Raw genomic sequence first — 24314 nt, 5'->3', positions numbered from 1 at the left:
CTCCTCCTATATAATACTGCTGGTCCCCAGTCCCCACAATAAAGCAGTGAGCACAGATATTTGCAGCCACCTGAATAAAACTGAGAGGACGCCAGCCACGTCCTCTCACTATCATTTCCAATGCACGAGTGAAAAATGGCGGCGACGCGCGGCTCCTTATATAGAATCCGAATCTCGCGGGAATCCGACAGCGGGATGATGACGTTCGGACGCGCTCGGGTTAACCGAGCAAGGCGGGAAGATTCGAATCTGCCTCGGAACCGTGTAAAATGGGTGAAGTTCGGGGGGGTTCGGATTCCGACGAACCAAACCCGCTCATCACTAGTAAAAAGTGAAAATAAAAATAAAAAGGGACTCAAGACACATCCTTGTGGCGTACCCATACTAATCTTAGTGATAGTTGATGTTGAATTACCCAATCTCACTTGTTGTGGCCTATTTACTAAAAAAATCTAAGACCCAGTTGCACAAGATGGCAGGAAATCCAAGCTTGTGCAATTCCCTAATGGAAGCACTAGGGGGAATGGTATTAAATGCTGAACTATAATCGATGAAAAGTATTCTGACATACAAGTTGGGCCTCTCTAGGTGACAAAGAGAGGAGTGAACAAACATAGTAACATAGTACCTAAGGTTGAAAAAAGACAATTGTCCATCGAGTTCAACCTATTTGTGGTCTCCTATGCATGATTATTTTGTATAAAATTTTGACTGAAGTTGATGACTGCCGTTACGTTTTACCCCTCTTTTTTAAAATAACCATAGTGCGTGACTATGCCCCGTAACCCTGGATATCCTTATCCATTAGGAATTTATCTAACCCATTCTTAAAGGTGTTGACTGAGTCGGCCATTACAACTCCCTCAGGCAGGGAATTCCAAACACTTATCGTCTGTTAGGCGCCGAGGGTCCGCCCGTCAGTGCGGCCCGGCGCCTAGCAACTAGGGACGCCGCATGCGGACAGCCGCCGGCTCCCTAGCAACGCTAGACGCCGGGCGCACGGAGCCGCTCAGACCCTAGCAACGGGGACGCCACTGTCGGACCGCGTTCCCCGTTGCTGGGTCTAGATTAATCACCTCATTGGTATCCTGGCCGTGCAGCATGCAGCTGCACGGCATGATTCTTAATTACCCTGTCCGGCTCCTGATTGGAGAGCTCCCAGTTAAAAGCACTCTCTGGACTTCTCACAGACGCCGGTAATAGCTTCCTGTTTGCTGTGTCTGTTGCAGAGAGTTTTCCAGTCCTGTCTATCCGGTCGTTCCTGTCCTCAGTGGTCCAATACTCGGAAGTTGTCATCTTTTCCTGGAGTCCTGACCGAGCACCTTTAACATCCTGTGGTGTTCGTGAGTCGCGGCGTAGCCGTGTGTTGCGGCTTGACCGCTTACTATTTATTATTTGGTTATATTGTGTTTCGGAGCTTTTGCGGAGGATTCCGCTCCCACAAATCCACTCTGGTATCCAGCGGTGCTGGATAGGAGTAACGGATTCGTGGATTTTTGGTTGTCCTTTTCCCTGGCGGTTTGTCCGCACATACTTCTGGTTTAAGTTAGTTAGCTTGTAGCCCCTGGCCTGGTTGCTTAGTCAGAGGGCCCCTTGTTATCACCCTGTCTCGGATTTCCCTTTGTCTCCCATTAAGACCTGAGGGGGCATCGGAGTTGGGCAGACATAATCCGCCCTTCAAACGCGGCTGCCATGGGCTCAAGCAACCATAGTCTCGCAGGGGATTTCTGATAACACGGGCGAGACAACGGAGTTAGGGCGCCAGGGGTTACTAGGCTTTCCTGCTCCCGTAACCAGCATTCCATTCCAGTACTCTGACCTCCGTCATAAGATCACCTCTGGTCAGACGTACTGGTATCATAACATCGTCCTTACCGTAAAAAAGCCTTTACGCCGTATTGTGCGGAATCTCCTCTCCTCTAACCTGAACAACATAAATCAATGCATCCTCCGTTGACCTCTTTTGTCTATATGCAAATTGATATCTGTCAAAATCAGGGGGAATGTAACTTTTCATACGTAATAAAACTAACCTCTCAAAACACTTCATAATTAAAGGGGTCAAAGCTATCGGCCTATAATCATTTAAATCAATAACCTTTGCGGTTTTTGGGACTGGGATAACTACCAAATTTTTAAAACAATCAGGGACTAAGCACTGCAAGAGGGACAAATTACAAATATAGGTAAAAATGTATCAAATTCCATCAGCACACCCTTTCAGTACTTTCCCTGGTATGCCATCCGGACCAGGCGCTTTTTGAACACTAACACCTAGCAGACAATTTCTATCCTCAGAAAAGACTAACGCCTTTTCAGTACAACCGGGTGACAATTTAGTAACAGTAGTTTTATTATCTCTGTCAAAACGGGCATAAAAATAATTCAATTCCTCCAATAAAACAGCATCAGTACGCCCATCAAATGTGGATTTTACCTCCCAATCCATCAAACTCCATATTCCCTTCCACATACTCCTAGAGTCTCAATCGTTCTCAAACCTAGACTCAATTCTTGCAAAATAATCCCTTTTTGCCTTTATAATCCCCTTTCTCTGACGTCCTAGTGGATGCTGGGAACTCCGAAAGGACCATGGGGAATAGCAGCTCCGCAGGAGACTGGGCACAAAAGTAAAAGCTTTAGGACTAGCTGGTGTGCACTGGCTCCTCCCCCTATGACCCTCCTCCAAGCCTCAGTTAGATTTTTGTGCCCGAACGAGAAGGGTGCAATCTAGGTGGCTCTCCTGAGCTGCTTAGAGTAAAAGTTTAAATTAGGTTTTTTATTTTCAGTGAGTCCTGCTGGCAACAGGCTCACTGCATCGAGGGACTAAGGGGAGAAGAAGCGAACTCACCTGCGTGCAGAGTGGATTGGGCTTCTTAGGCTACTGGACATTAGCTCCAGAGGGACGATCACAGGCCCAGCCATGGATGGGTCCCAGAGCCGCGCCGCCGTCCCCCTTACAGAGCCAGAAGAGCAGAAGAGGTCCGGAAAATCGGCGGCAGAAGACGTCCTGTCTTCAATAAGGTAGCGCACAGCACCGCAGCTGTGCGCCATTGCTCTCAGCACACTTCACACTCCGGTCACTGAGGGTGCAGGGCGCTGGGGGGGGGGGCGCCCTGAGACGCAATAAAAATACCTTAGATGGCAAAAAATACATCACATATAGCTCCTGGGCTATATGGATGCATTTAACCCCTGCCAGAATACATAGAAAAACGGGAGATAAGGCCGCCGATAAGGGGGCGGAGCCTATCTCCTCAGCACACTGGCGCCATTTTCCCTCACAGCTCCGTTGGAGGGAAGCTCCCTGGCTCTCCCCTGCAGTCACTACACTACAGAAAGGGTTAAAAAAGAGAGGGGGGGCACTAATTACGCGCAGTATTAAAGATACAGCAGCTATAAGGGGAAAAACACTTATATAAGGTTATCCCTGTATATATATAGCGCTCTGGTGTGTGCTGGCAAACTCTCCCTCTGTCTCCCCAAAGGGCTAGTGGGGTCCTGTCCTCTATCAGAGCATTCCCTGTGTGTGTGCTGTGTGTCGGTACGTTTGTGTCGACATGTATGAGGAGAAAAATGATGTGGAGACGGAGCAGATTGCCTGTAATAGTGATGTCACCCCCTAGGGGGTCGACACCTGAGTGGATGAACTGTTGGAAGGAATTACGTGACAGTGTCAGCTCTGTATAAAAGACAGTGGTTGACATGAGACAGCCGGCTACTCAGCTTGTGCCTGTCCAGACGTCTCATAGGCCGTCAGGGGCTCTAAAGCGCCCGTTACCTCAGATGGCAGATATAGACGCCGACACGGATACTGACTCCAGTGTCGACGGTGAAGAGACAAATGTGACTTCCAGTAGGGCCACACGTTACATGGTTGAGGCAATGAAAAATGTTTTACACATTTCTGATAATACGAGTACCACCAAAAAGGGGTATTATGTTCGGTGAGGAAAAACTACCTGTAGTTTTCCTGAATCTGAGAAATTAAATGAGGTGTGTGATGATGCGTGGGTTTCCCCCGATAACAACTGATAATTTCTTTTTTTTTTGCAAATAGTTTTTATTGAAGTTTCGAAATGGGCAAAAAACAAGAAATTGCAGAAATATTACTATATCATCTAGTACCATCAGAGAAACATCCTCTGGAGAAACTCAGTACCACGTAAAACAGAAAGACCCGTAAAGGGGGATATCTCTCCTCCACATATGCATCTCGTCTCCAGAGAAAGAAATATAAACAAGGCATAAAGGAGTATGGTCTAATACATTTCGTGGATTACAACTTCTTGAAGCAAAAGAGAAAGAGTAGAAGTAGTAGAGGAAAGAAGGGTAGCGGGAGGTAGGGAGAAAAAGACAGGGATTAGGAGTAGTGTTACTCTCAATGTAGAGGAGTAAAAGGAAGGATAGCGTAGAAAGACAAGGTTTGGGAAGGGGGGGGGGGGTTCTCCTCCCAACCAAAGGAGCTTTAACCGTGATTTATATCATATAACTACTGGAGGCATGACGGATGGGTTTCTCTTAAAGAGAGGATTTGTGATGTGTTGTGGCTTTGTATTCCAGCCATGGGCTCCAAGTAGCTATGAAGGAAGTGTTCCTCATTTCCAAAGATAGAATAAGGTCTTCCATTGCCATATAGTGATCTAAGCGGGCCGTCCATTCACTCATAGTGGGGGACACTGTTGATTTCCAGTGGACTGGGATCACTGCCTTAGAGGCACTCAAAATATGGCGAAGTAGTGATTTCTTAAGGTGATGTCTAGGTATACGCGTGTGATTTAATAACCAAAAACCCGGGCAAAAGGGTAAGTCTTCCCCAAGGATAATGCTAGCTGTCTCCACCACCTTGCGCCAAAATGGTTGCAAAAGCGAGCATTCCCACCATATATGTAGTGGGGTACCTAATGTGGTCCCGCATCTCCAGCACGTGTTGGGTACTCCAGGATAAATTTTCGCAAGGATATTTGGGCATCTATACCACCTTGTAAGTACCTTGTAGTGAGTTTCCAAGACTAGCACATTTGTAGTTAATGAGAAGGTATTTTTATAAATACCCTCCCAATCATCTGTGGTCACCAAACCCCCCAAGTCTAGCTCCCAGTCCCTGACAAATTTCGGTTGGGAAGAAAATCTATGGTTCAAGATCCATTTGTAGAACGTGGAGAGAGTGTGTCTAGGGTATGTGTGGGAGAGGCACATCTGTTCAAATAGAGTCAGTGCTCGTATACCCTTTCCAGAAGAGCAAAAAGTCTGTAGATAATGTTTAATTTGGAGATATCTCCAGATTTCCTTATTGGGTAAATTCCATTTATTTTGCAGTTCGGGAAAAGGTATTATACCAGATGAGTCCAGCAGTTGATTAGTTCTCAGGATGCCCCTTTCCTGCCACAAATAAAACGACAGGGAGTGACACCCTGGGGGGAACTCTGGATTCCCAAACAACGGTGAGAGTGGGGAGGGGTGTGCTGAAAGATGCGGGAGGGAGCGTAAAAGGCGCCAGCACGAAAAGATGGGGCCAGCTAGTGGGTGCAATACCTGGGGGACCTTAGAAAGCCAGGGGGAGTTCTGGTTAAGAGAGGGAAGAGAGGCCAGTTCAATGTCTACCCATTGTTTCCTGTGGAGTTCTCTGCTCCACTCCATGACCCTCGTAAGGAGTACTGCATGGTAGTAGGATAGAAAGTGGGGGAGCTGGAGGCCTCCTTGATGTTTTCGTCTAAAGAGGATCTCATGCTTAAATCGGGGTTTACGCCCCGCCCAAATGTAGTCTCTGATCTTTCGTTGTAGTAAGAGAAACCATGGTCGAGGGATAGTGACCGGCAGAGTTTGTAGTAGATAAAGAATTCTGGGCAAAATATTCATTTTGATTACCGCTATTCTCCCTATCCATGAGATTTTTTTCCCACCCCATTTGGAGAGGTCAGATTGAAGTTTTGATAGTAACGGGGGGAAATTTAATTGGTAAATCTGGGAAAGATCCCTGTGTAGGATTACTCCTAGATATTTTAATTGTGTTGGGTGCCATGCAAAGGGCGAGATAGATTGTAGTACTTGGAGGCTGGTCTGGTCTAGTGTTAAATTCATTGCTGTAGATTTTGACAAATTAATTTTAAAATTGGAGAGAGTTCCAAAACGCTTGAACTCTTTAAGAAGGTTGGGTATAGAGGTCAAAGGATTAGAAATCACTGCAAGGAGGTCATCTGCAAACAGGGCAAGCTTGTACTCCTTTGTCCCCACCTGCAGCCCTGTGATGTCAACATTCTGGCGGATGGCCCTCGCCAGGGCCTCCATGCAAAGCACAAAAATAAGTGGTGACAGAGGACACCCCTGGCGAGTGCCATTCCGTATCTGGAACGGGTCTAATAGTTCACCATTGATACGAACGCGAGCAGCGGGGCCGGAGTACAGGGCCCTAATTCTCTGGAGGCCTACCCTGCCCATGCCCATGTGCTCCAACACCCCCAGCAGGAAATCCCAGTCCACTCTGTCAAACGCTTTTTCTGCGTCTGTTGAGAGGAGGATGGAGGGGGATTTACAAGTTGATGCGTAATAAATTAAATCCAGCACCTTCGTGGTGTTGTCCCTGGCCTCGCGGCCCGGAACGAAACCCACCTGGTCCGAGTGTATTAGTTTTGGGAGTAAGAGTTTTAAGCGATTCGCCATTAATTTGGCGAAGAGCTTCAAGTCCACATTTAGCAGGGAAATGGGTCTATAGCTGGAACATTGTGACGGGTCTTTGCCCTCCTTATGAATCACTGTGATATGTGCTAACATAGACTGGGGGGAGAAGAGGGACTGGTCTGAAACCTGATTAAAGGCTCTAAGCATCAGAGGTAGCAAAACATCCCCAAATGTCTTATAATATGCTAAAGAGAAGCCGTCAGGGCCCGGACTCCTGCCATTCGGGGTGGCTTTGACAGCCTCTTCAAGCTCTGCCAGAGTGTAGGGGTTCTCAAGTGACTCGACTTCTTCAGGTGTAAGAGTGGGGAAATTAATTTCACGTAAAAACTCTGCAATAGAGGCCTTTCGGGAGAGGTCAGATTCTGCCTCCGTGGGGCCTCTTAGATTGTATAACTGGGTGTAATAGTGTCGGAAGGCTGCTGCTATCTCAGTCGTGGTGTGTTGTGTTGTTCCCGTATGCGATTTTACTTTAGGTATAAACGATGCCGCGCGCTGGGCCTGGAGAGCCCGCGCCAGCAGCTTCCCAGGCTTGTTCCCCCATAGAAAATAACGACTACGGCATTTCCTAGCTTCTAACTTCAATCTGTGGGACATAAGCGAGTCCAATTCCTTCCGCGCCTTTAGTAATGATTGGAGGTTGTCATCAGACATGGTAGATTTATGGAGAAGTTCTAAGGCTTGAATTTTTTGTAACAAGGCCTCCCGTGCCGCCATATGTTGTTTTTTCCTATGGGCGCCCAGTTGAATAAGTTTTCCCCTTATTACACATTTATGGGCTTCCCAAACTACCACTTTAGAGATTCCCTCTGTGTCGTTAACTTCGATATAGTTGGCTATAGCCTCCCTTATCTGCTGCTGGCAACCGGGATCCTGGATGATCATCTCGTTTAGTCTCCACGTGTAGGAATTCGGGCGCGCAGGGGACAGACGTATCCCCAAAGAGACAGGAGCATGGTCTGTCCAGGACATGTTGCCCACAGCAGATGCCTCAGCCAGGTGCAAAAATCTATGCGGGATAAATAAGTAGTCAATCCTAGTGTAAGTGTTGTGGGGGTGTGAATAGAAGGTAAAATCTCGAGAGGAGGGGTGTTGTATCCTCCAGACATCTATGAGTTGAAAGTTATGTAGAATCCTCCTAACCCTACGGTGCAATTTGTCCGAATACCTAGGGGAGGGGTTGGAGGAGTCTAGTCTGGGTTCCAAGGACCAGTTTAAATCCCCGCCAAAGAGCAGAACCCCATTAATGTGGGGTTGGGCTTGTGTGAGAACTCTTTCCAAAAAGCCCGGCTGTATCTTGTTGGGGGCATAAACATTAAGAAAGGTAAAAGCTCTATTGGCGATAGTGCAGTTTATAAGCAGAGCCCTGCCAGGGACAAGTTTATGGCAAACTACATCTGCCAGGGCGACATGTCTGGCAAATAGAATCGCTACCCCCAGAGTCTTACCCTCCACGTTATTGGAGAAATACCCTGTAGGGAAGTCTCGATTCCCGAGAGAGGGGGCCACCCCCTCTTTAAAGTGGGTTTCTTGCACAAAGGCAACGTCTGCTTTTTCGGCTTTCAATTCTCGTAAGGCCCTTGACCTCTTCTCAGGAATGTTGAGTCCCCGGGCATTAATAGAAACTACTTTTAGTAACGCCATTTACCTGTTCCAAAAAGAAATAGTAAGTCTGGTCTGACAACGTTCCCGTCGGCATAGGGTAGGGCTTGGGCGTTGGTGTGCCTAGGTAGTTTTGGAAGGGAGGAGAGAACCTGAAGAAGAGAAGGGGAGAAAGTAGCGGACAGAAGAAGAACAATAGAACAGAAAAGCAAAACAATATAGAACATTTGAACAAATGAAGACATAACACCGCTCCTGGTGAAACGAACGACGGGGACAGTGTTCCCGTCGATCGTACCAGGACCAAACATTGCGGTGTAAGTGGGGTAACAAGGGAGGGACGGATCGGCCCTCCAACACGAACTGTGTCAGTGTAACATAATTAGCGACCACGATAATATGAACATTGCATGTCACAACAATAAGGGCAATACTGTAACCAAACTATGGCAATGCAGTCGAGACCGTGACAAAGTTGCTTCTATCTCACTCTATTCGGGGGACTGAGATGACTAGGTCCCTCGGGCATGATGTGACTATCGAATATAGAGACGGTGATCCGAGAGGCATCGTGTCCCTCAACCTCAGGGTGCCTCAAGGGAGGGAGTCTTTCTGTAGGGGCCGTGGTCCCTCCCGCAGTGACTCGACATATTGAAGCAGTCCTCTTTATTCCAATCACTCGTGGGTAGTGAGAAAAAGATGCCACTCCAAAGGTGGGGTGATTAGGTCTTCGTAGCCGAGTAGGATGGTGAAGATGACGGGGACGGAAGGGAGCGATTCCGTTTCTGTGCTGCTGAGGGGGATCCCACAGTTTGGAAAGGTATATCAGCCTGGGGGGGTTGGGGGGGGCGAATCCTCGAGCCTACGGAGTGCCATTCGGGGACCTGTACTGGGTCAATAGATAGGGTGGAGCAGAAGGGGGCGACATCCTCAGGGGTCCTGATCGCTGCAGACCGGCCATCATTAGTTGCTGTGATGCTGAAGGGAAATCCCCATCTGTATTTGATGTTGTTTTTGCGGAGGGCATCTGTTAGTGGTTTTAATTGGCGTCTAGACTGTAGGGTGTGGCGAGAAAGGTCCTGGAAGACCTGGATAGGTGAGCCGTTGAAGTCTAGGTCACCAGCGTTACGAAGTTTCCTGATTATCTCTTCTTTTTGGCTGTAGTAGTGTAGACGGCAAATAATGTCTCTTGGATGGTCGGACTGCAAGCCTCTGGGGCGCAGTGCTCTGTGTGCCCTGTCAAAGACGATGGGGTCGTTCGGGTCGGTTTCCAGGACTGCACCAAAGATCTTATAAAGGGCATCCGGGATGCTTTGCTGTGGTATGTCTTCAGGGATGCCCCTCACCCGCAGGTTGTTCCTACGACCCCTGTTGTCTATATCATCAAGATGGTCGTGCAACTTCTGAATTTCCTCTGCTTGAAGTCTGATAGTATCCACCAATGCGTGTTGGAAAGCGTTGGAGTCATCTCCCCTGGTCTCCAATATTTCAATGCGAGAGCCCAGCTGAGTCAGTTCCGACCGGTGTGAGGACACCTCAGAGTGGACCACATCTCGCAGTTTACTCTCCAAAGATGTGAAGTCCGCTTTAGTGGGCAGGGTCTGTAGGAGGGCGAGAACCTTCTGCATGTCCTGCTGTCCAGCGGGGCTCCTATCTGGTGTAATCACCCTGGGTTCGCCTTGCTTCTCCAACCTCTCAGCATGTGCCGGAGAGGAAGGCGTCGATGGAGTCGCCATATCTGTATCTTTCCGGAGATTGAGAAACCTTCTTAAATCTGCGCGGGGGGTGACGTCAGACTGGCAAGCAGAGGTTTTCACTCCCCTACGTTTCCTGCGACTCATGGGTGGTAGGAAGGGGATTTGGGCGTCGGAACCTGCACGGCCAGTACTGGAGCAGGGGTGTCGGGCGACCCAGTACTTCAGGTCACACCTTGATTACTCCCCCGGACCCGTATCCCAGGGCTTGGGGCTGATATTCACAAATCCCTATGTCGCCACCTTGTAGAAGAGAGTGTCATCTGCAGTGGTGAGTGCGTTCGGTAAGTCGCTTAATTACAGACATGCCTGGGTGGATGCGTTATCATGTCGGACCTAGCGAGAGATTGCAGAGTCCGCAAGACAGATCTGTGGTCGTTTGGGTGATAGAACGTGTCAGAAGGCGTCAGCCGGCATCCCTCGAGACGGCCCTACATGGCGGCAGGAGGAGGCATCTATTTTCTTTTGAGTGGAGACTTGCTGGTCGTACTGCGGTGAATATTCATAGGCAAGGTGCTTTGTTATAATACAGACAAGTATAACAATAGGAGAGGTGAGATGTGATAGGGATCCACTAGGGGGAGCCTCACTTCTCTATGTCGGGCTAAGAATGAGCATTCAGGGTTAGGCTGAGGTTCTGTGTCGGCAGCTCCCTTCCCCGACACCTTAGTTGGCCGCAGGGCTAGAAATCCCCCCAGTTCAGCTACTCTTATTGTGGGTGCTTTTCCAGGCTGCTATTCCTAGCTGTTAGAGGTGACTGCCAGGATCCAAGATGGCGCCGCCAGGTCACCTGCTTCAGGTGCCTGTTATATGCCCCATATATATATATAAACCCCTCTTGCGGGGTACACTCAGTGGTGGCAGTGGCTTGGGTCTCCGGAGCCCAGGAGGGGTCCCAGGAGACTCGCTGAGTGCAGCGGCGGCCGCGTTCGGCCCCGGCAGCGGCACCACGTGACCGGCGTCTCTCGCACCAAGCTGACCGCCGGGTATACGGGGGATCGCCGCACCGAGCGGCTCGGCCAGGGAGAGACTCACCCAGGTAAGAAGCAGAGTGGTGAGTGGTGTGGGGGATCCAGGGGTAATGGGGACAGCTCCTTCTCGGCCCTCCGCCGCAGGGCACCGAACTTCCGGTCCGGGGCTGCTCCGAGCGCGAGGTCCCGGCTCCAGCTGGCAGGGTAGGCCGCAACCCGCACGGGTACAGGGGGCACCCGCCGGCTCCGCAACCGCCCTGGTCGATGCTTGGGGGGCCCAGGTAGATAGATGGGGGGTAGTAATTCCCCGAGTAAAAGAACAATTTAGCAGTTAAAACTGCTATTGTCTCAGGAGCTCGTGTGCTGCACAGCCTCCTGCATCCACGACCAGGCCACGCCCCCAACTGATAATTTCTAAAATGTTATTGGCATTATATCCTTTCCCGCCAGAGGTTAGGGTGCGTTGGGAAACACCCCCTAGGGTGGATAAAGCGCTCACACGCTTGTAAGGGCTCTACCTTCGCCTGAGATGGCCGCCCTTAAGGATCCTGCTGATAGAAAGCAGGAGGGTATCCTAAAAGGTATTTACACACATACTGGTGTTATACTGCGACCAGCAATCGCCTCAGCCTGGATGTGCAGTGCTGGGTTGGCGTGGTCGGATTCCCTGACTGAAAATATTGATACCCTAGATAGGGACAGTATATTTTTGCCTATAGAGCATTTAAAAGATGCATTTCTATATATGCGTGATGCACAGCGGAATATTTGCCGACTGGCATCAAGTCTAAGTGCGTTGTCCATTTCTACCAGTAGAGGGTTATGGACACGACAGTGGTCAGGTGATGCGGATTTCAAACGGCATTTGGAAGTATTGCCTTATTAAGGGGAGGAGTTATTTGGGGTCGGTCTTTCAGACCTGGTGGCCACGGCAACAGCTGGGAAATCCACGTTTGTACCCCAGGTCGCCTCTCAACAGGAGAAGACGCCGTATTATCAGGCGCAGTCTTTTCGTGGACAAGCGGGCAAAAGGTTCCTCATTTCTGCCCCGTGACAGAGGGAGAGGGAAAAGGCTGCAGAAATCAGCCAGTTCCCAGGAACAGAAACCCTCTCCCGCCTCTGCCAAGCCCTCAGTATGACGCTGGGGCTTTACAAGCAGAATCAGGCACGGTGGGGGGCCCGTCTCAATGAATTTCAGCGCGCAGTGGGCTCACTCGCAAGTAGACCCCTGGATCCTTCAGGTGATATCTCAGGGGTACAAATTGGAATTCGAGACGTCTCCCCCTCGCCGTTTCCTAAAGTCGGCTTTACCGATGTCTCCTTCTGACAGGGAGACAGTTTTGGAAGCCATTCACAAGCTGTATTCCCAACAGGTGATAATCAAGGTACCCCTCCTGCAACAGGGAACGGGGTATTATTCCACACTGTTGTGGTACCGAAGCCGGACGGCTCGGTGAGACCGATTCTAAATCTAAAATCTTTGAACACTCACATACAGAGGTTCAAATTCAAGATTGAGTCACTCAGAGCAGTGATTGCGAACCTGGAAGAAGGGGACTACATGATGTCTCGGGACATCAAGGATGCTTACCTTCATGTCCAAATTTACCCTTCTCACCAAGGGTACCTCAGGTTTATGGTACAGAACTGTCACTATCAGTTCAGACGCTGCCGTATGGATGGTCCACGGCACCCCGGGTCTTTACCAAGGTAATGGCCGAAATGATGATATTCCTTCGAAGGAAGGGAATTTTAGTTATCCCTTACTTGGACGATTCCCTGATAAGGGTAAGATCCAGGGAACAGTTGGAGGTCGGTGTAGCACTATCTCAGGTAGTGTTGCGGCAGCACGATTGGATTCTCAATATTCCAAAATCGCAGCTGGTTCCGACGACTCGTCTTCTGTTCCTAGGGATGATCCTGGACACAGTCCAGAAAAAGGTGTTTCTCCCGGAGGAGAAAGCCAGGGAGTTATCCGAGCTAGTCAGGAACCTCCTAAAACCGAGCCAAGTCTCAGTGCATCAATGCACAAGGGTTCTGGGTAAAATGGTGGCTTCCTACGAAGCAATCCCATTCGGCAGATTCCACGCAAGAACTTTCCAGTGGGACCTGCTGGACAAATGGTCCGGGTCGCATCTTCAGATGCATCAGCGGATAACCCTGTCACCAAGAACAAGGGTGTCCCTCCTGTGGTGGTTGCAGAGTGCTCATCTTCTAGAGGGCCGCAGATTCGGCATTCAGGACTGGGTCCTGGTGACCACGGATGCCAGCCTGCGAGGCTGGGGAGCAGTCACACAGGGAAGGAATTTCCAGGGCTTATGGTCAAGCCTGGAGACATCACTTCACATAAATATCCTGAAGCTAAGGGCCATTTACAATGCTCTAAGCTTAGCAAGACCTCTGCTTCAAGGTCAGCCGGTGTTGATCCAGTCGGACAACATCACGGCAGTCACCCACGTAAACAGACAGGGTGGCACAAGAAGCAGGAGGGCAATGGCAGAAGCTGCAAGGATTCTTCGCTGGGCGGAAAATCATGTGATAGCACTGTCAGCAATTCCGTGAGTGGACAACTAGGAAGCAGACTTCCTCAGCAGACACGACCTCCACCCGGGAGAGTGGGGACTTCACCCAGAAGTCTTCCACATGATTATAAACCGTTGGGAAAAACTCGACAGGTATTGCGCCAGGTCAAGGGACCCTCAGGCAATAGCTGTAGACGCTCTGGTAACACCGTGGGTGTACCAGTCAGTGTATGTGTTCCCTCATCTGCCTCTCATACCCAAGGTACTGAGATTGATAAGATGGAGAGGAGTAAGCACTATATTCGTGGCTCCGGATTGGCCAAGAAGGACTTGGTAACCGGAACTTCAAAAGATGCTCACGGAGGATCCGTGGCCTCTACCTCTAAGAAGGGACCTGCTCCAGCAAGGACCCTGTCTGTTCCAAGACTTACCGCGACTGCGTTTGACGGCATGGCGGTTGAACGCCGGATCCTGAAGGAAAAAAGGCATCCCGGATGAAGTCATCCCTATCCTGATCAAAGCCAGGAAGGATGTAACCGCAAAACATTATCACCGCATTTGGCGAAAATATGTTGTGTGGTGCGAGGCCAGTAAGGCCCGACGGAGGAAATTCAACTGGGTCGATTCCTACATTTCCTGCAAACAGGAGTGTCTATGGGCCTGAAATTGGGGTCCATTAAGGTTCAAATTTCGGCCCTGTCAATTTTCTTCCAAAAAGAACTAGCTTCAGTCCCTGAAGTTCAGACGTTGTAAAAGGGGTACTGCATATACAGCCTCCTTTTGTGCCTCCAGTGGCACCTTGGGATCTCAATGTAGTTTTTGGGTTCCAAAAAGTCACATTGGTTTGAACCACTTAAATCTGTGGAGTTAAAATATCTCACATGGAAAGTGGTCATGCTGTTGGCCCTGGCCTGGGCCAGGCGCGTGTCGGAATGGGCGGCTTTATCCTGTAAAAGCCCTTATCTGATTTTCCATTCGGACAGGGCGGAATTGAGGACTCGTCCTCAGTTTCTCCCTAAGGTGGTTTCAGCGTTTCACCTGAACCAACCTATTGTGGTGCCTGCGGCTACTAGGGACTTGGAGGACTCCAAGTTGCTAGACGTTGTCAGGGCCCTGAAAATATATGTTTCCAGGACGGCTGGAGTCAGAAAATCTGACTCGCTGTTTATCCTGTATGCACCCAACAAGCTGGGTGCTCCTGCTTCTAAGCAGACTATTGCTCATTGGATTTGTAGTACAATTCAGCTTGCACATTCTGTGGCAGGCCTGCCACAGCCAAAAATCTGTAAATGCCCACTCCACAAGGAAGATGGGCTCATCTTGGGCGGCTGCCCGAGGGGTCTCGGCTTTACAACTTTGCCGAGCAGCTACTTGGTCAGGAGCAAATACGTTTGTAAAATTCTACAAAATTGATACCCTGGCTGAGGAGGACCTGGAGTTCTCTCATTTGGTGCTGCAGAGTCATCCGCACTCTCCCGCCCGTTTGGGAGCTTTGGTATAATCCCCATGGTCCTTTCGGAGTTCCCAGCATCCACTAGGACGTCAGAGAAAATAAGAATTTACTTACCGATAATTCTATTTCTCATAGTCCGTAGTGGATGCTGGGCGCCCATCCCAAGTGCGGATTGTCTGCAATACTTGTACGTAGTTACAAAAATCGGGTTATTATTGTTGTGAGCCATCTTTTCAGAGGCTCCTCTGTTATCATGCTGTTAACTGGGTTCAGATCACAGGTTGTACGGTGTGATTGGTGTGGCTGGTATGAGTCTTACCCGGGATTCATAATCCTTCCTTATTGTGTACGCTCGTCCGGGCACAGTATCCTAACTGAGGCTTGGAGGAGGGTCATAGGGGGAGGAGCCAGTGCACACCAGCTAGTCCTAAAGCTTTTACTTTTGTGCCCAGTCTCCTGCGGAGCCGCTATTCCCCATGGTCCTTTCGGAGTTCCCAGCATCCACTACGGACTATGAGAAATAGAATTATCGGTAAGTAAATTCTTATTTTTTCAGGGTTGATCTAGTTTCTCTGTATGCTACCTTATCATTAGCCTTGAAGGCTTGATTTCTAGCACGCAGTAATGAATGCACCTCCACGTTCATCCATGGCTTCTCGTTCGGAAACTGCTTAATACTTTTCATGATGGTGACATTCCCAATGCACCAGTACATGTATGAGAGTACTGCTGAAGCTAAATGGTTAATATTAACCTGTGAGTTTTCAACAGACTGAGAAATAAATAATTCCCAATCTGTCGTCTCAAAACAATCCTGTAGCCTAGACATAGCATCCTCCAGCCATATACAAACGGCTCTGCTTTCTACTTTCCTGCGTTTCAACAATGGACTATACGAGGGCATAAGATACATAGACATGTGGTCAGAAAACCCAACATGGGGACACATGATGGTTTTATATGCCTGCTTAACACTACTAAAAACTTGATCAAGAATATTATCAGCCCTTGTCGGAGCTAATATAAATTGTAAAATTTTGGTAACCCCGCCTTTAAATTTGCTTTGTTAAAATCACGAACTATTAAAAATACTCCCTCCGGATAAACCCCCTGCCTTTTAGAAATAGCGCTATAAAGAATCTGCAGGGCATCCTTGACAACAGCCTGTGGTGGAATATATACTGCACTCACTATTATAGCCGAGAATTCTTGAGGTAAATAAAAAGGCCTGCACTTCAACATCAGATAATCCAGCTCTGGAGAACAATGACTTTCAACAATGGCGAGTCAGTGCACCAGTTATTGTTAGTATAGATACACAGTCCATCTCCTCTCCGTTTGCCAAAGACGACTATCTGTCCGCTCGTTGCCTTAGTACACCGCCGGGCCAGATAGCGCTTCCCGGCTTCCTTCTCCTGCCTGTCACATCTCTCCCCTGCTGCTCGCCGCCCGGTCTCAGATAGCAAGCAGCTTCATCCGGGCATAGCAAAGACCAGCTTCCTCAGACACCAGCAGGACCACAGCAGTCATCACCAAAATCAGCTTCCCCATACATATTGTGGAGCTCCGAGCTTCTGCGTCTGTGCGCACCGCCATGTATGTACATAGTATATTGAGGGAAATGTAGCAATGTCTCCTCAAAATCACAAGCCTCATGCCTTTTAAATTAGTATATCAGATGTGTCTCTTGGATATACTGTATGTGGCGTGGGGAAGATATTCATACATAACATGGAAGACCCATGAGGTGGGAGTGTTTATGCTGAGAAGTCCAAAAAACACATCTGATATACTTGTTTAAAGCCTATTTAAGGTACGAGGCTTGCCTGAAACATTAACATTTCTGGTACGGTGATAACCTCAAGTTTGATCTCATAAAAGCTTTTAAATAATGTATTTTTCAATAAATATTTATTATGTAAGAATTTATAGCTGCCTCCACCTTTTTTCTACTTCTTTACTCATACGTTCTGAAACAGAGTATTTTTGGTAAGGCAGCCTTGTACATATGTTTATAATTTCATTACACTTCACAAATTATTGATTTTTTTTTTTGTTTCACACTAAGCGCTGTGACTATTTTTTGGCAAAGGAGTAAAATATATCACTAGTAGCTAATGCAGCATATTGTCACTTCAATAACTGTAAAAGAAATACCCATCAATCATAAATTAATAGATAAGGGTTCTACAGTCACTAAAGCAATAAATAAAATATTGTGAATAATAAAAACGATACAATAATATTAATTGGCAAATGAAAAAACAAGCCAACACAGTCAGATAATATTGGAAACTACGGTTTTGCCGCGACTGAAATACAAAATCATTGTGATGGGAGATAGGTTTACATGGTCACTATTCTTTAGAACTCTGAAGGGACTCAAAATGACAGATCGGCCATTGCATCGCGTGTGAGCTCAGGAAGGATCTGTAGGCTCGGAGCAGCAATGTTACCGGTTGCTACTCATTAGAAGGCTACTAGTCATACAGTATAAAAATATAAAAACAAAATAGGGACGCTAGTTTGCTGCTTCCTAACAGGGCATCTGGATCTTAATGTCTATAAAGGAAAATACACAAATATTGTTTGAGGAAGCTCTGACAAACTCTTTGCAAGATACAGTACATAAATTATTTTAAGAGATTGTTGAAATAATTGATAACAACACAACTATGAGCTACTGTAGGTTATCACAAGTAAAATACCTATATATGAATACAAATAGTACTACTCATAACTGCCTAGACAAATGGTCATCCAGATGAACATTAGTATACAAAATAGTCGCCTGTGCTTGAATGTAATAAAACCCATATATACTGTGTATGTGTGTGTATATATATATATATATATATATATATATATATATATATATATATACATAAAATAACATCTCTTCATGAAGTAACTTGTCAATGATGTATAATTATAATTCCAATAGTTTATAAAATTGATCCACGTAGAAATTTACAATCCCGTATTGGTAGGAAAAGGAATTCAACAATGTTAGTGCAAACTCAAGCATATGGGTTACTAAAAGTTCAAAGCCAGCTTCATAAGTAAGTCAGTGCAAAAAGTAGTCCATTTACTCTCAAGCCTGGTAAACTGGCTAATTGGCTATATTTATCAAAATCGATGCATAAGGATAGGAAGCAAAGAAATGTAACACTTTGTGAAGTTCCACCGTCTGCAGAACAGGATACCTGTGTAATTGAGAGCCCTGGGGTCTGACTCTCCATCAGCAAACATGATTACTTACAGCAGTTGGTATACTCAGGCTGAATCTATAGACAGACTCCCCCCCCCACACCCCCCCAAGTGTACCATTGAGTAACCCTTACAATTGTAGTAAAAATTAAAGTAATAACACTAGTCATAAATACATGTGGGTTTTTTTATACACAAATTAACATCAGTAAGTATGAAGCATGAGCTGATTTCCAAATGGGAAAGAAAAATACAACAAAAAAATCACACTCTTCATTAATAGCTTATTTCAAGGTACATGCCATCTTGCGAGTCCTTGAAACTTGTAAAAGGAACTTTGCCTACTTTTGCAGGTTTATACAGCCACGTGAAAGTAGAGAAACTTTTTAGATATTACTTTAAAGTACATCCTGCTACCACTCTTAGAAGACTTTGAATGTTGATTTTTTTTTTATGTTTTAAGTCTTCTAATTAAGGACTTGTTCACATTTCTGGAAAAATGGATTAACAACTAGATGGGCCTAGTGATTCTTATCTGCCATCAAATTCTATGTAACATTAAATCTCATGCACACTTTAGACTCCCTGCACTTGCCACACTTCAGGCCCGATGGCCACTTTAGGTCGCCACAAGGTTATATTATCCCTCGGGTGGTGGTGGTGTGGAACACCACCCAAGTGAGTATTTTGGGCGCCGGTATTTCACCAGGTGTCAGGATTCCGGCGTCCGTATGCTGACCGGCGGGATCCCGGCAGCTGGCAACTTGAATCCCTCCCATTTTTAATGCACTTTCCGTTAGCTTTTCTTGCATTGCATTTATTGGTTGTGCATGGTAACCCCTGAGAAATGTTGTCTTTAAAAATTGTAAACACAATGTTAACATTTTAGAATTCAGGGGTGGGTACATCACCAGTGAAAAAGTGGGAAGACGATGCCAGTCCAAGACTAGAGACCTGATTTCTGCTACGTCAAAGGACATGGAAAAACCAAATCACTGTGCAGTGTTTTCAGGGGAAACTATGCATCCTTTTTCAAAATAGGGATTGCATCTATGAATGCACTTACTGCACACATATAGCAGGAAACACCCCTGACCCACCAACCTACAGTACTCCCATCAGAATATGCTAAATGTTATCCTCTGTGGAGAGCACGGGCACCACCATCTTGTCACACTTTTAGTGGCCATTTACTCCATTATTATAAAACTGCATTGTTTTGCTTTACAAATGAACATTACAGTGATGCACATGCAATAATTTTAGTGTTGTAACAGTGATAATAGACAATGTATTATATTTAAATCGGGACAGATGAGTTTTATTTGTATCCGCTCTGTTGTGACTGAAAAAATTATTATTATGTAAACTTGCACTAAGTATACTGTACTATTTGTATTTACAGAATTGTCCACTTGATGTTTGGAAGTAAGTATTATTGTTAATTTTATGGCTTTTTTAGTTCACGTCATACAATAGAAGGTTATGTTCCCATTACAGTCTTGTGATCAGAAAATAACTAAAAAAGAGTGCTTATTGGCAAAAATAATAAAAGCTGTAATGGGGAGACTTACAGTACAGTAATTAAATTGCTATTTCTCTGGCATCCATAAGGGATATTGGGAAGAATTAGTACGATGGGGATAGACGGGGCCCAAAGGAGCCGGTGCACTTTAATTTTTTCACTGGGTGTGCTGGCTCCTCCCTTCTATGTCCCCTCCCACAGGCAGTTCAGAAAAAAGTGCTCTCAGGAAAGGATGCACACTCTGCAAGCTCCAGAGAGTTTTCTTCAGTTTATTTTAAATCTTTGTTATTTTTGATATGCTGTTTGGGCAACCGGCCTTGCGAGGTGTCAGAGCCACTTCCCAGCTGCAGCACCACCGTCCTGAAAGGTTGTTTGTTAAGCGGCGCTCTGCGTCCAGAGTCCAGGCATTTCTGATTGCCCCAGATTGGCCTTGGAGGGCGTGGTATGAGGATCTTCTGGACATGTCTGTAGAAGACCCTTGGCCTCTGCCACTGAGCAGAGATCTTCAACAAGGACCGTTTGTCTACCTGGACTTACGGCGGCTTTGTTTGACAGCATGGACGTTGAGCGGAACATCCTAGCTCACAAGGGCCTTTCCAAGAAGTTTATTGCTACCATGGTTCAGGCCAGGAAAACTGTGACGTCAAAACACTATCATCATATCTGGAGGAGATACTGTATGTCTCTTGGTGCGAGGAACGCACGTTTCCGCCTGCGGAGTTTCCGCTCGGACGTTTCCTCCGTTTCCTGCAGGCTGGTGTGGATAAGGGCTTACGTCTGGGTTCCATTAAGGTCAAGATTTCAGCCCTCTCAATTTTATTCCAGAAGAAATTAGCAGTCTTGCCAGTAGTTCAGACATTCTTGCAAGGTGTACTTCACATTGAACTTCCTTTTGTGCTGCCCACGGCACCCTGGGATTTGAATATCATGTTATATTTTGTACAGTCCTCCTAGTTTGATGATGGTAGAAGACAAGTACCTCACATGGAATACAGTGATATTACTGGCCCTGGCTTCTGCTAGGCGTGTCTCAGAGTGAGGAGCTTTATCGTGTAAAAGCCCTTACTTGGTCTTTTATGAGGACAAAGTGGAGCTCAGGACTCTGCAACAGTTCCTGCCGAAGGTTGTCTCTGCGTTCCACTTGAATCAACCTATTGTGGTTACGTCAAGTTTTGGCACTTCTGCTCCTCCGGAGGCATTGGATGCTGTGCAAGCCTTGAAGATCTATGTCGAGTGAACGGCTCGGATCAGAAAGACAGATCCCTTGTTTGTGCTCTATGATGCGCAGAAAAAGGGTTGTCCTGCTTCAAAGCAGTCCATTGCTAGTTGGCTTAGGTTTACTATCAAACAGGCCAAAACATGTGTCGACATGCTTACCTGTTCTTAAGTCTCTGAAGGCCCACTCTACGAGATTGGTGGTCTCTTCCATGGCGGCTGCCCGTGGAGTCTCGGCTTTGCAACTATGCCGTACTGCTACCTGGTCGGGGCAGAACACTTTTTTGTGAAGTTCTACAAGTATTGATACGCTGGCCAAAGAAGATACCCAGTTTGGGCAGGCGGTGCTGCAAAAGTCTCCGCACGTTCCTACCTTTTCTTGAAGCTTTGGGACGTCCCCATCGTACTAAGTCTCCCCAATATCCATTATGGATGCTAGAGAAAATAGGATTTTAATTACCTACCGGTAAATCCTTTTCTCGTAGTTCATAAGGGATATTGGGCGCCCGCCTCAGTGCGTTGACTTTTATGCAGGTTCTCTTTTTATATGGTTACCTGTTCAGCTATTGCTGTTTGTTGTTACCAGCCATTGCTGGTTGTTGTATGTTAGTGGTGTGCTGGTGTTTAAATTTCACCACTCATTAATGTTATGTTCCTTCTCTCATATATGTCCTTTCTCCTTTGGACACTGTTTAAGCTATAACTGCCTGTGGGGGAAGGGGGGGCATAAAGGGGAGGAGCCAGCACACCCAGTGAAGAAATTTAAAGTGCACCGGCTCATTTGGACCCCGTCTATACCCATCGTACTAAGTCTCCCCAATATCCCTTATGGACTACGAGAAAAGGATTTACCGTTAGGTAATTAAAATCTGTTTTTTTCTTCCATATGATAAATTGGGATCAGTATGAGATCCCGGTGGTTAGCACAGCATGTGCCCTTGTGGACTGACGGATTCGGGTCCCGGTACGCGACCACAGGGTTCTTTTATCCCCCCTCGGGTGGTGGCGTGGACCACCACCCAAGTGGGGAAACCAGCCGTTGGTTAACTCTGACCGCCGGTATTGCAGTTGGTGTCGGGATTCCGGCATCGGTATATTGTCTACCGGGATCCCATTCGGCGGACAATTGACTGCCTCCAATATATTATTCTCATTTTCTAATAAACAAACCAAACATGCCAAGCAAATTAAATGCTGTGGGCCTCTTTTTAGTTAGGACCAATGTCAGCTACAGAGTGTAATTCATTGTGTTGTAAATACCAGTGTAAAAATAAAGTTGCTCAGTATTTGTGTGTTATATGTAAAAATAGACACCCTGTTATTTAGTGTGGGCCTGATGTACAGTTTGACACGTCTATATTTTCTTATTTTTCAAGCAATTGTGCCTTTTTTTTTATTGCACTAGCGCACAATAAATACTTCTGCATTTATACCTATGTACATTCGGACACATCTTGAATTTGCGTCTCCTTTTGTTTAAATAGGCAGAATGGATAATTGCATTTTACATAATAAATGTGACTTTATTACTTAATAACATCACCCAAACACAAAGGGGTATATTTATTAAAAGTCTATTTTGGTCGATGTTGATTGATCTTTGATCTTTGGTCAATGTTGGGTTGATTCTTGATCGATTTTGTGTTTCAGGATCTAAATCCCACATTTATGAACAGATGATTTTTGACATTTAAAAAAAAAAATTCAAAAATCATCTGTTACTAAATGTGGAATTTAGGGGTTTATTTATAAAAAATCGATCTGGGTCGATGTTTAATCGATTTTATATTTCAGGGTCTAAATTTCACATGTGTACTAACAGATGATTTTTGACATTTTTTAATTAAACAATGGCAAAAATCAACTGCTGGTAAATATATCCCATACTGTCTGTTTTACGTATATGATACCTTATTAAAGTGGATCCAGTCAGGATCCCGGCAGTCAGAATGCCGACACCAGAATCCTGACACTGCTCAGAATACAGATGACAAGGGAGGTGTCGGCTGGCCCGGACTCCTGCTGGGACCCTCCAACAAGCCTGGGTATTTAGTACGTGTAGCCCCCCTCTCCGCAGCTTTGCAGATGCACACAGTGATTCCTGTAACTCTGCTCATATAAAAAGGCAAAGCCAGGTTATTTTTGCCCAATAAATTATTTCAGTTTATAGAAAAATGTGCTGCCTTACTTGAATCACGCTGATGCCTGCATCGCACAGGCTATTACATTTTCCACTCGGTCAGTTTCTGCCTGCATTCCACCATTCTCTTCATTATTCATGTTACAAAATTGTGCCCATAAAAACTGGTGGTCATTAAAAATTAAAGAACAAATTCTTAGTACCATATGTTTTCCAGGTATGTTTTTTGCTTCTTTCCTAATCCCTAGAAAGATATGAATGCTAAACATTTGTAAATAGTTTTAAATATATAAAGTGATGTTTTTAATGTAATATTTCTCTAGCATCCATAAGGGAGATTGTGGAGAATCGGTACAATGGGGTATAGACGGGGTCCAAAGGAGCCGGTGCACTTTAAATTTCTTCACTGGGTGTGCTGGCTCCTCCCCTCTATGCCCCCTCCCACAGGCAGTTTAGAAAAAGTGCCCTCAGGAGAGGATGCACACCTCTGCAGCTCCAGAGAGTTTTCTTCAATTTCTTTTAAACTATTATTATTTTCGGTATGCTGTTTGGGCAACAGCACACCTGCACCGTGGGAGTTAGGGGGAGACGGTCACCGGCCTTCCGTGGTGCAGAGCCGCTTCCCCGCTGCAGGACCACTGTCCTGAGAGGTTGTTTGTTCAGCGGGGCACTGCACCTTGGCTGTCACAATCGCAGATGATCATGGGCGTGGCATACGGGACCCTCCTGGGGGGAGCCCGCTAGAGCCCCCCATGAAAACTGGCTTAAGATTGCTTAAACTAGCACTTGTGTGATGTTTTAAGCATGTTAGAAGACATTGCCAGTATAAAAATGTACTGTAGCTACGGCGCCATTGGGTGAGGCGGAGCTATCTCAGAGCGGGACCAGAGGCATTTTGGCGCCTTCCTCTGCTTACGGCAGCAGCAAACAGCACACACAGCTCTTCCTGACTCACAAGACACGATGGAAAACTGGTACAGGATGTAGCAAAGGGGGAGAGCCGCTATTGTACACAATCAGTGTCCTTTGCAGGACAGAAATTACTAGTGTGTTACTGTGATTAGTTATCTGACAGCCTCACTGGGGCTGTGCAGCTAGGGGTGTGCTGGTGTCTTTCTCTGTGTGTCTCCTCTCACATAGAGTAAGGGCAGGCTTGATCAGTATTACTGTCAGTGTATGTCATTGTGAATACTGTAAACATAGGTAAACATAAAATCTGTAGTGTATGCGACACCAGATTCTCTCCC

General features: G+C 46.5%; 1 protein-coding gene across 3 annotated transcripts in view; it reads left to right on the top strand.

Moving 5' to 3' along the window:
* Positions 1 to 24314, top strand: part of ADGRG2 (adhesion G protein-coupled receptor G2) — a 267587-nt gene that overhangs the window by 195330 nt on the left and 47943 nt on the right. For all 3 annotated transcript variants that reach the window (XM_063955727.1, XM_063955726.1, XM_063955728.1), the window contains one exon: positions 19593 to 19615. In XM_063955727.1, the coding sequence (XP_063811797.1) occupies positions 19593 to 19615 (23 nt within the window). The remainder of the gene's footprint in view (positions 1 to 19592; positions 19616 to 24314) is intronic.

Source organism: Pseudophryne corroboree, chromosome 2 (genome assembly GCF_028390025.1).
Source record: "Pseudophryne corroboree isolate aPseCor3 chromosome 2, aPseCor3.hap2, whole genome shotgun sequence".
In the NCBI taxonomy this organism is placed as follows: Eukaryota; Metazoa; Chordata; class Amphibia; order Anura; family Myobatrachidae; genus Pseudophryne; species Pseudophryne corroboree.
This window is presented reverse-complemented; position numbering and strand designations above follow the sequence as displayed.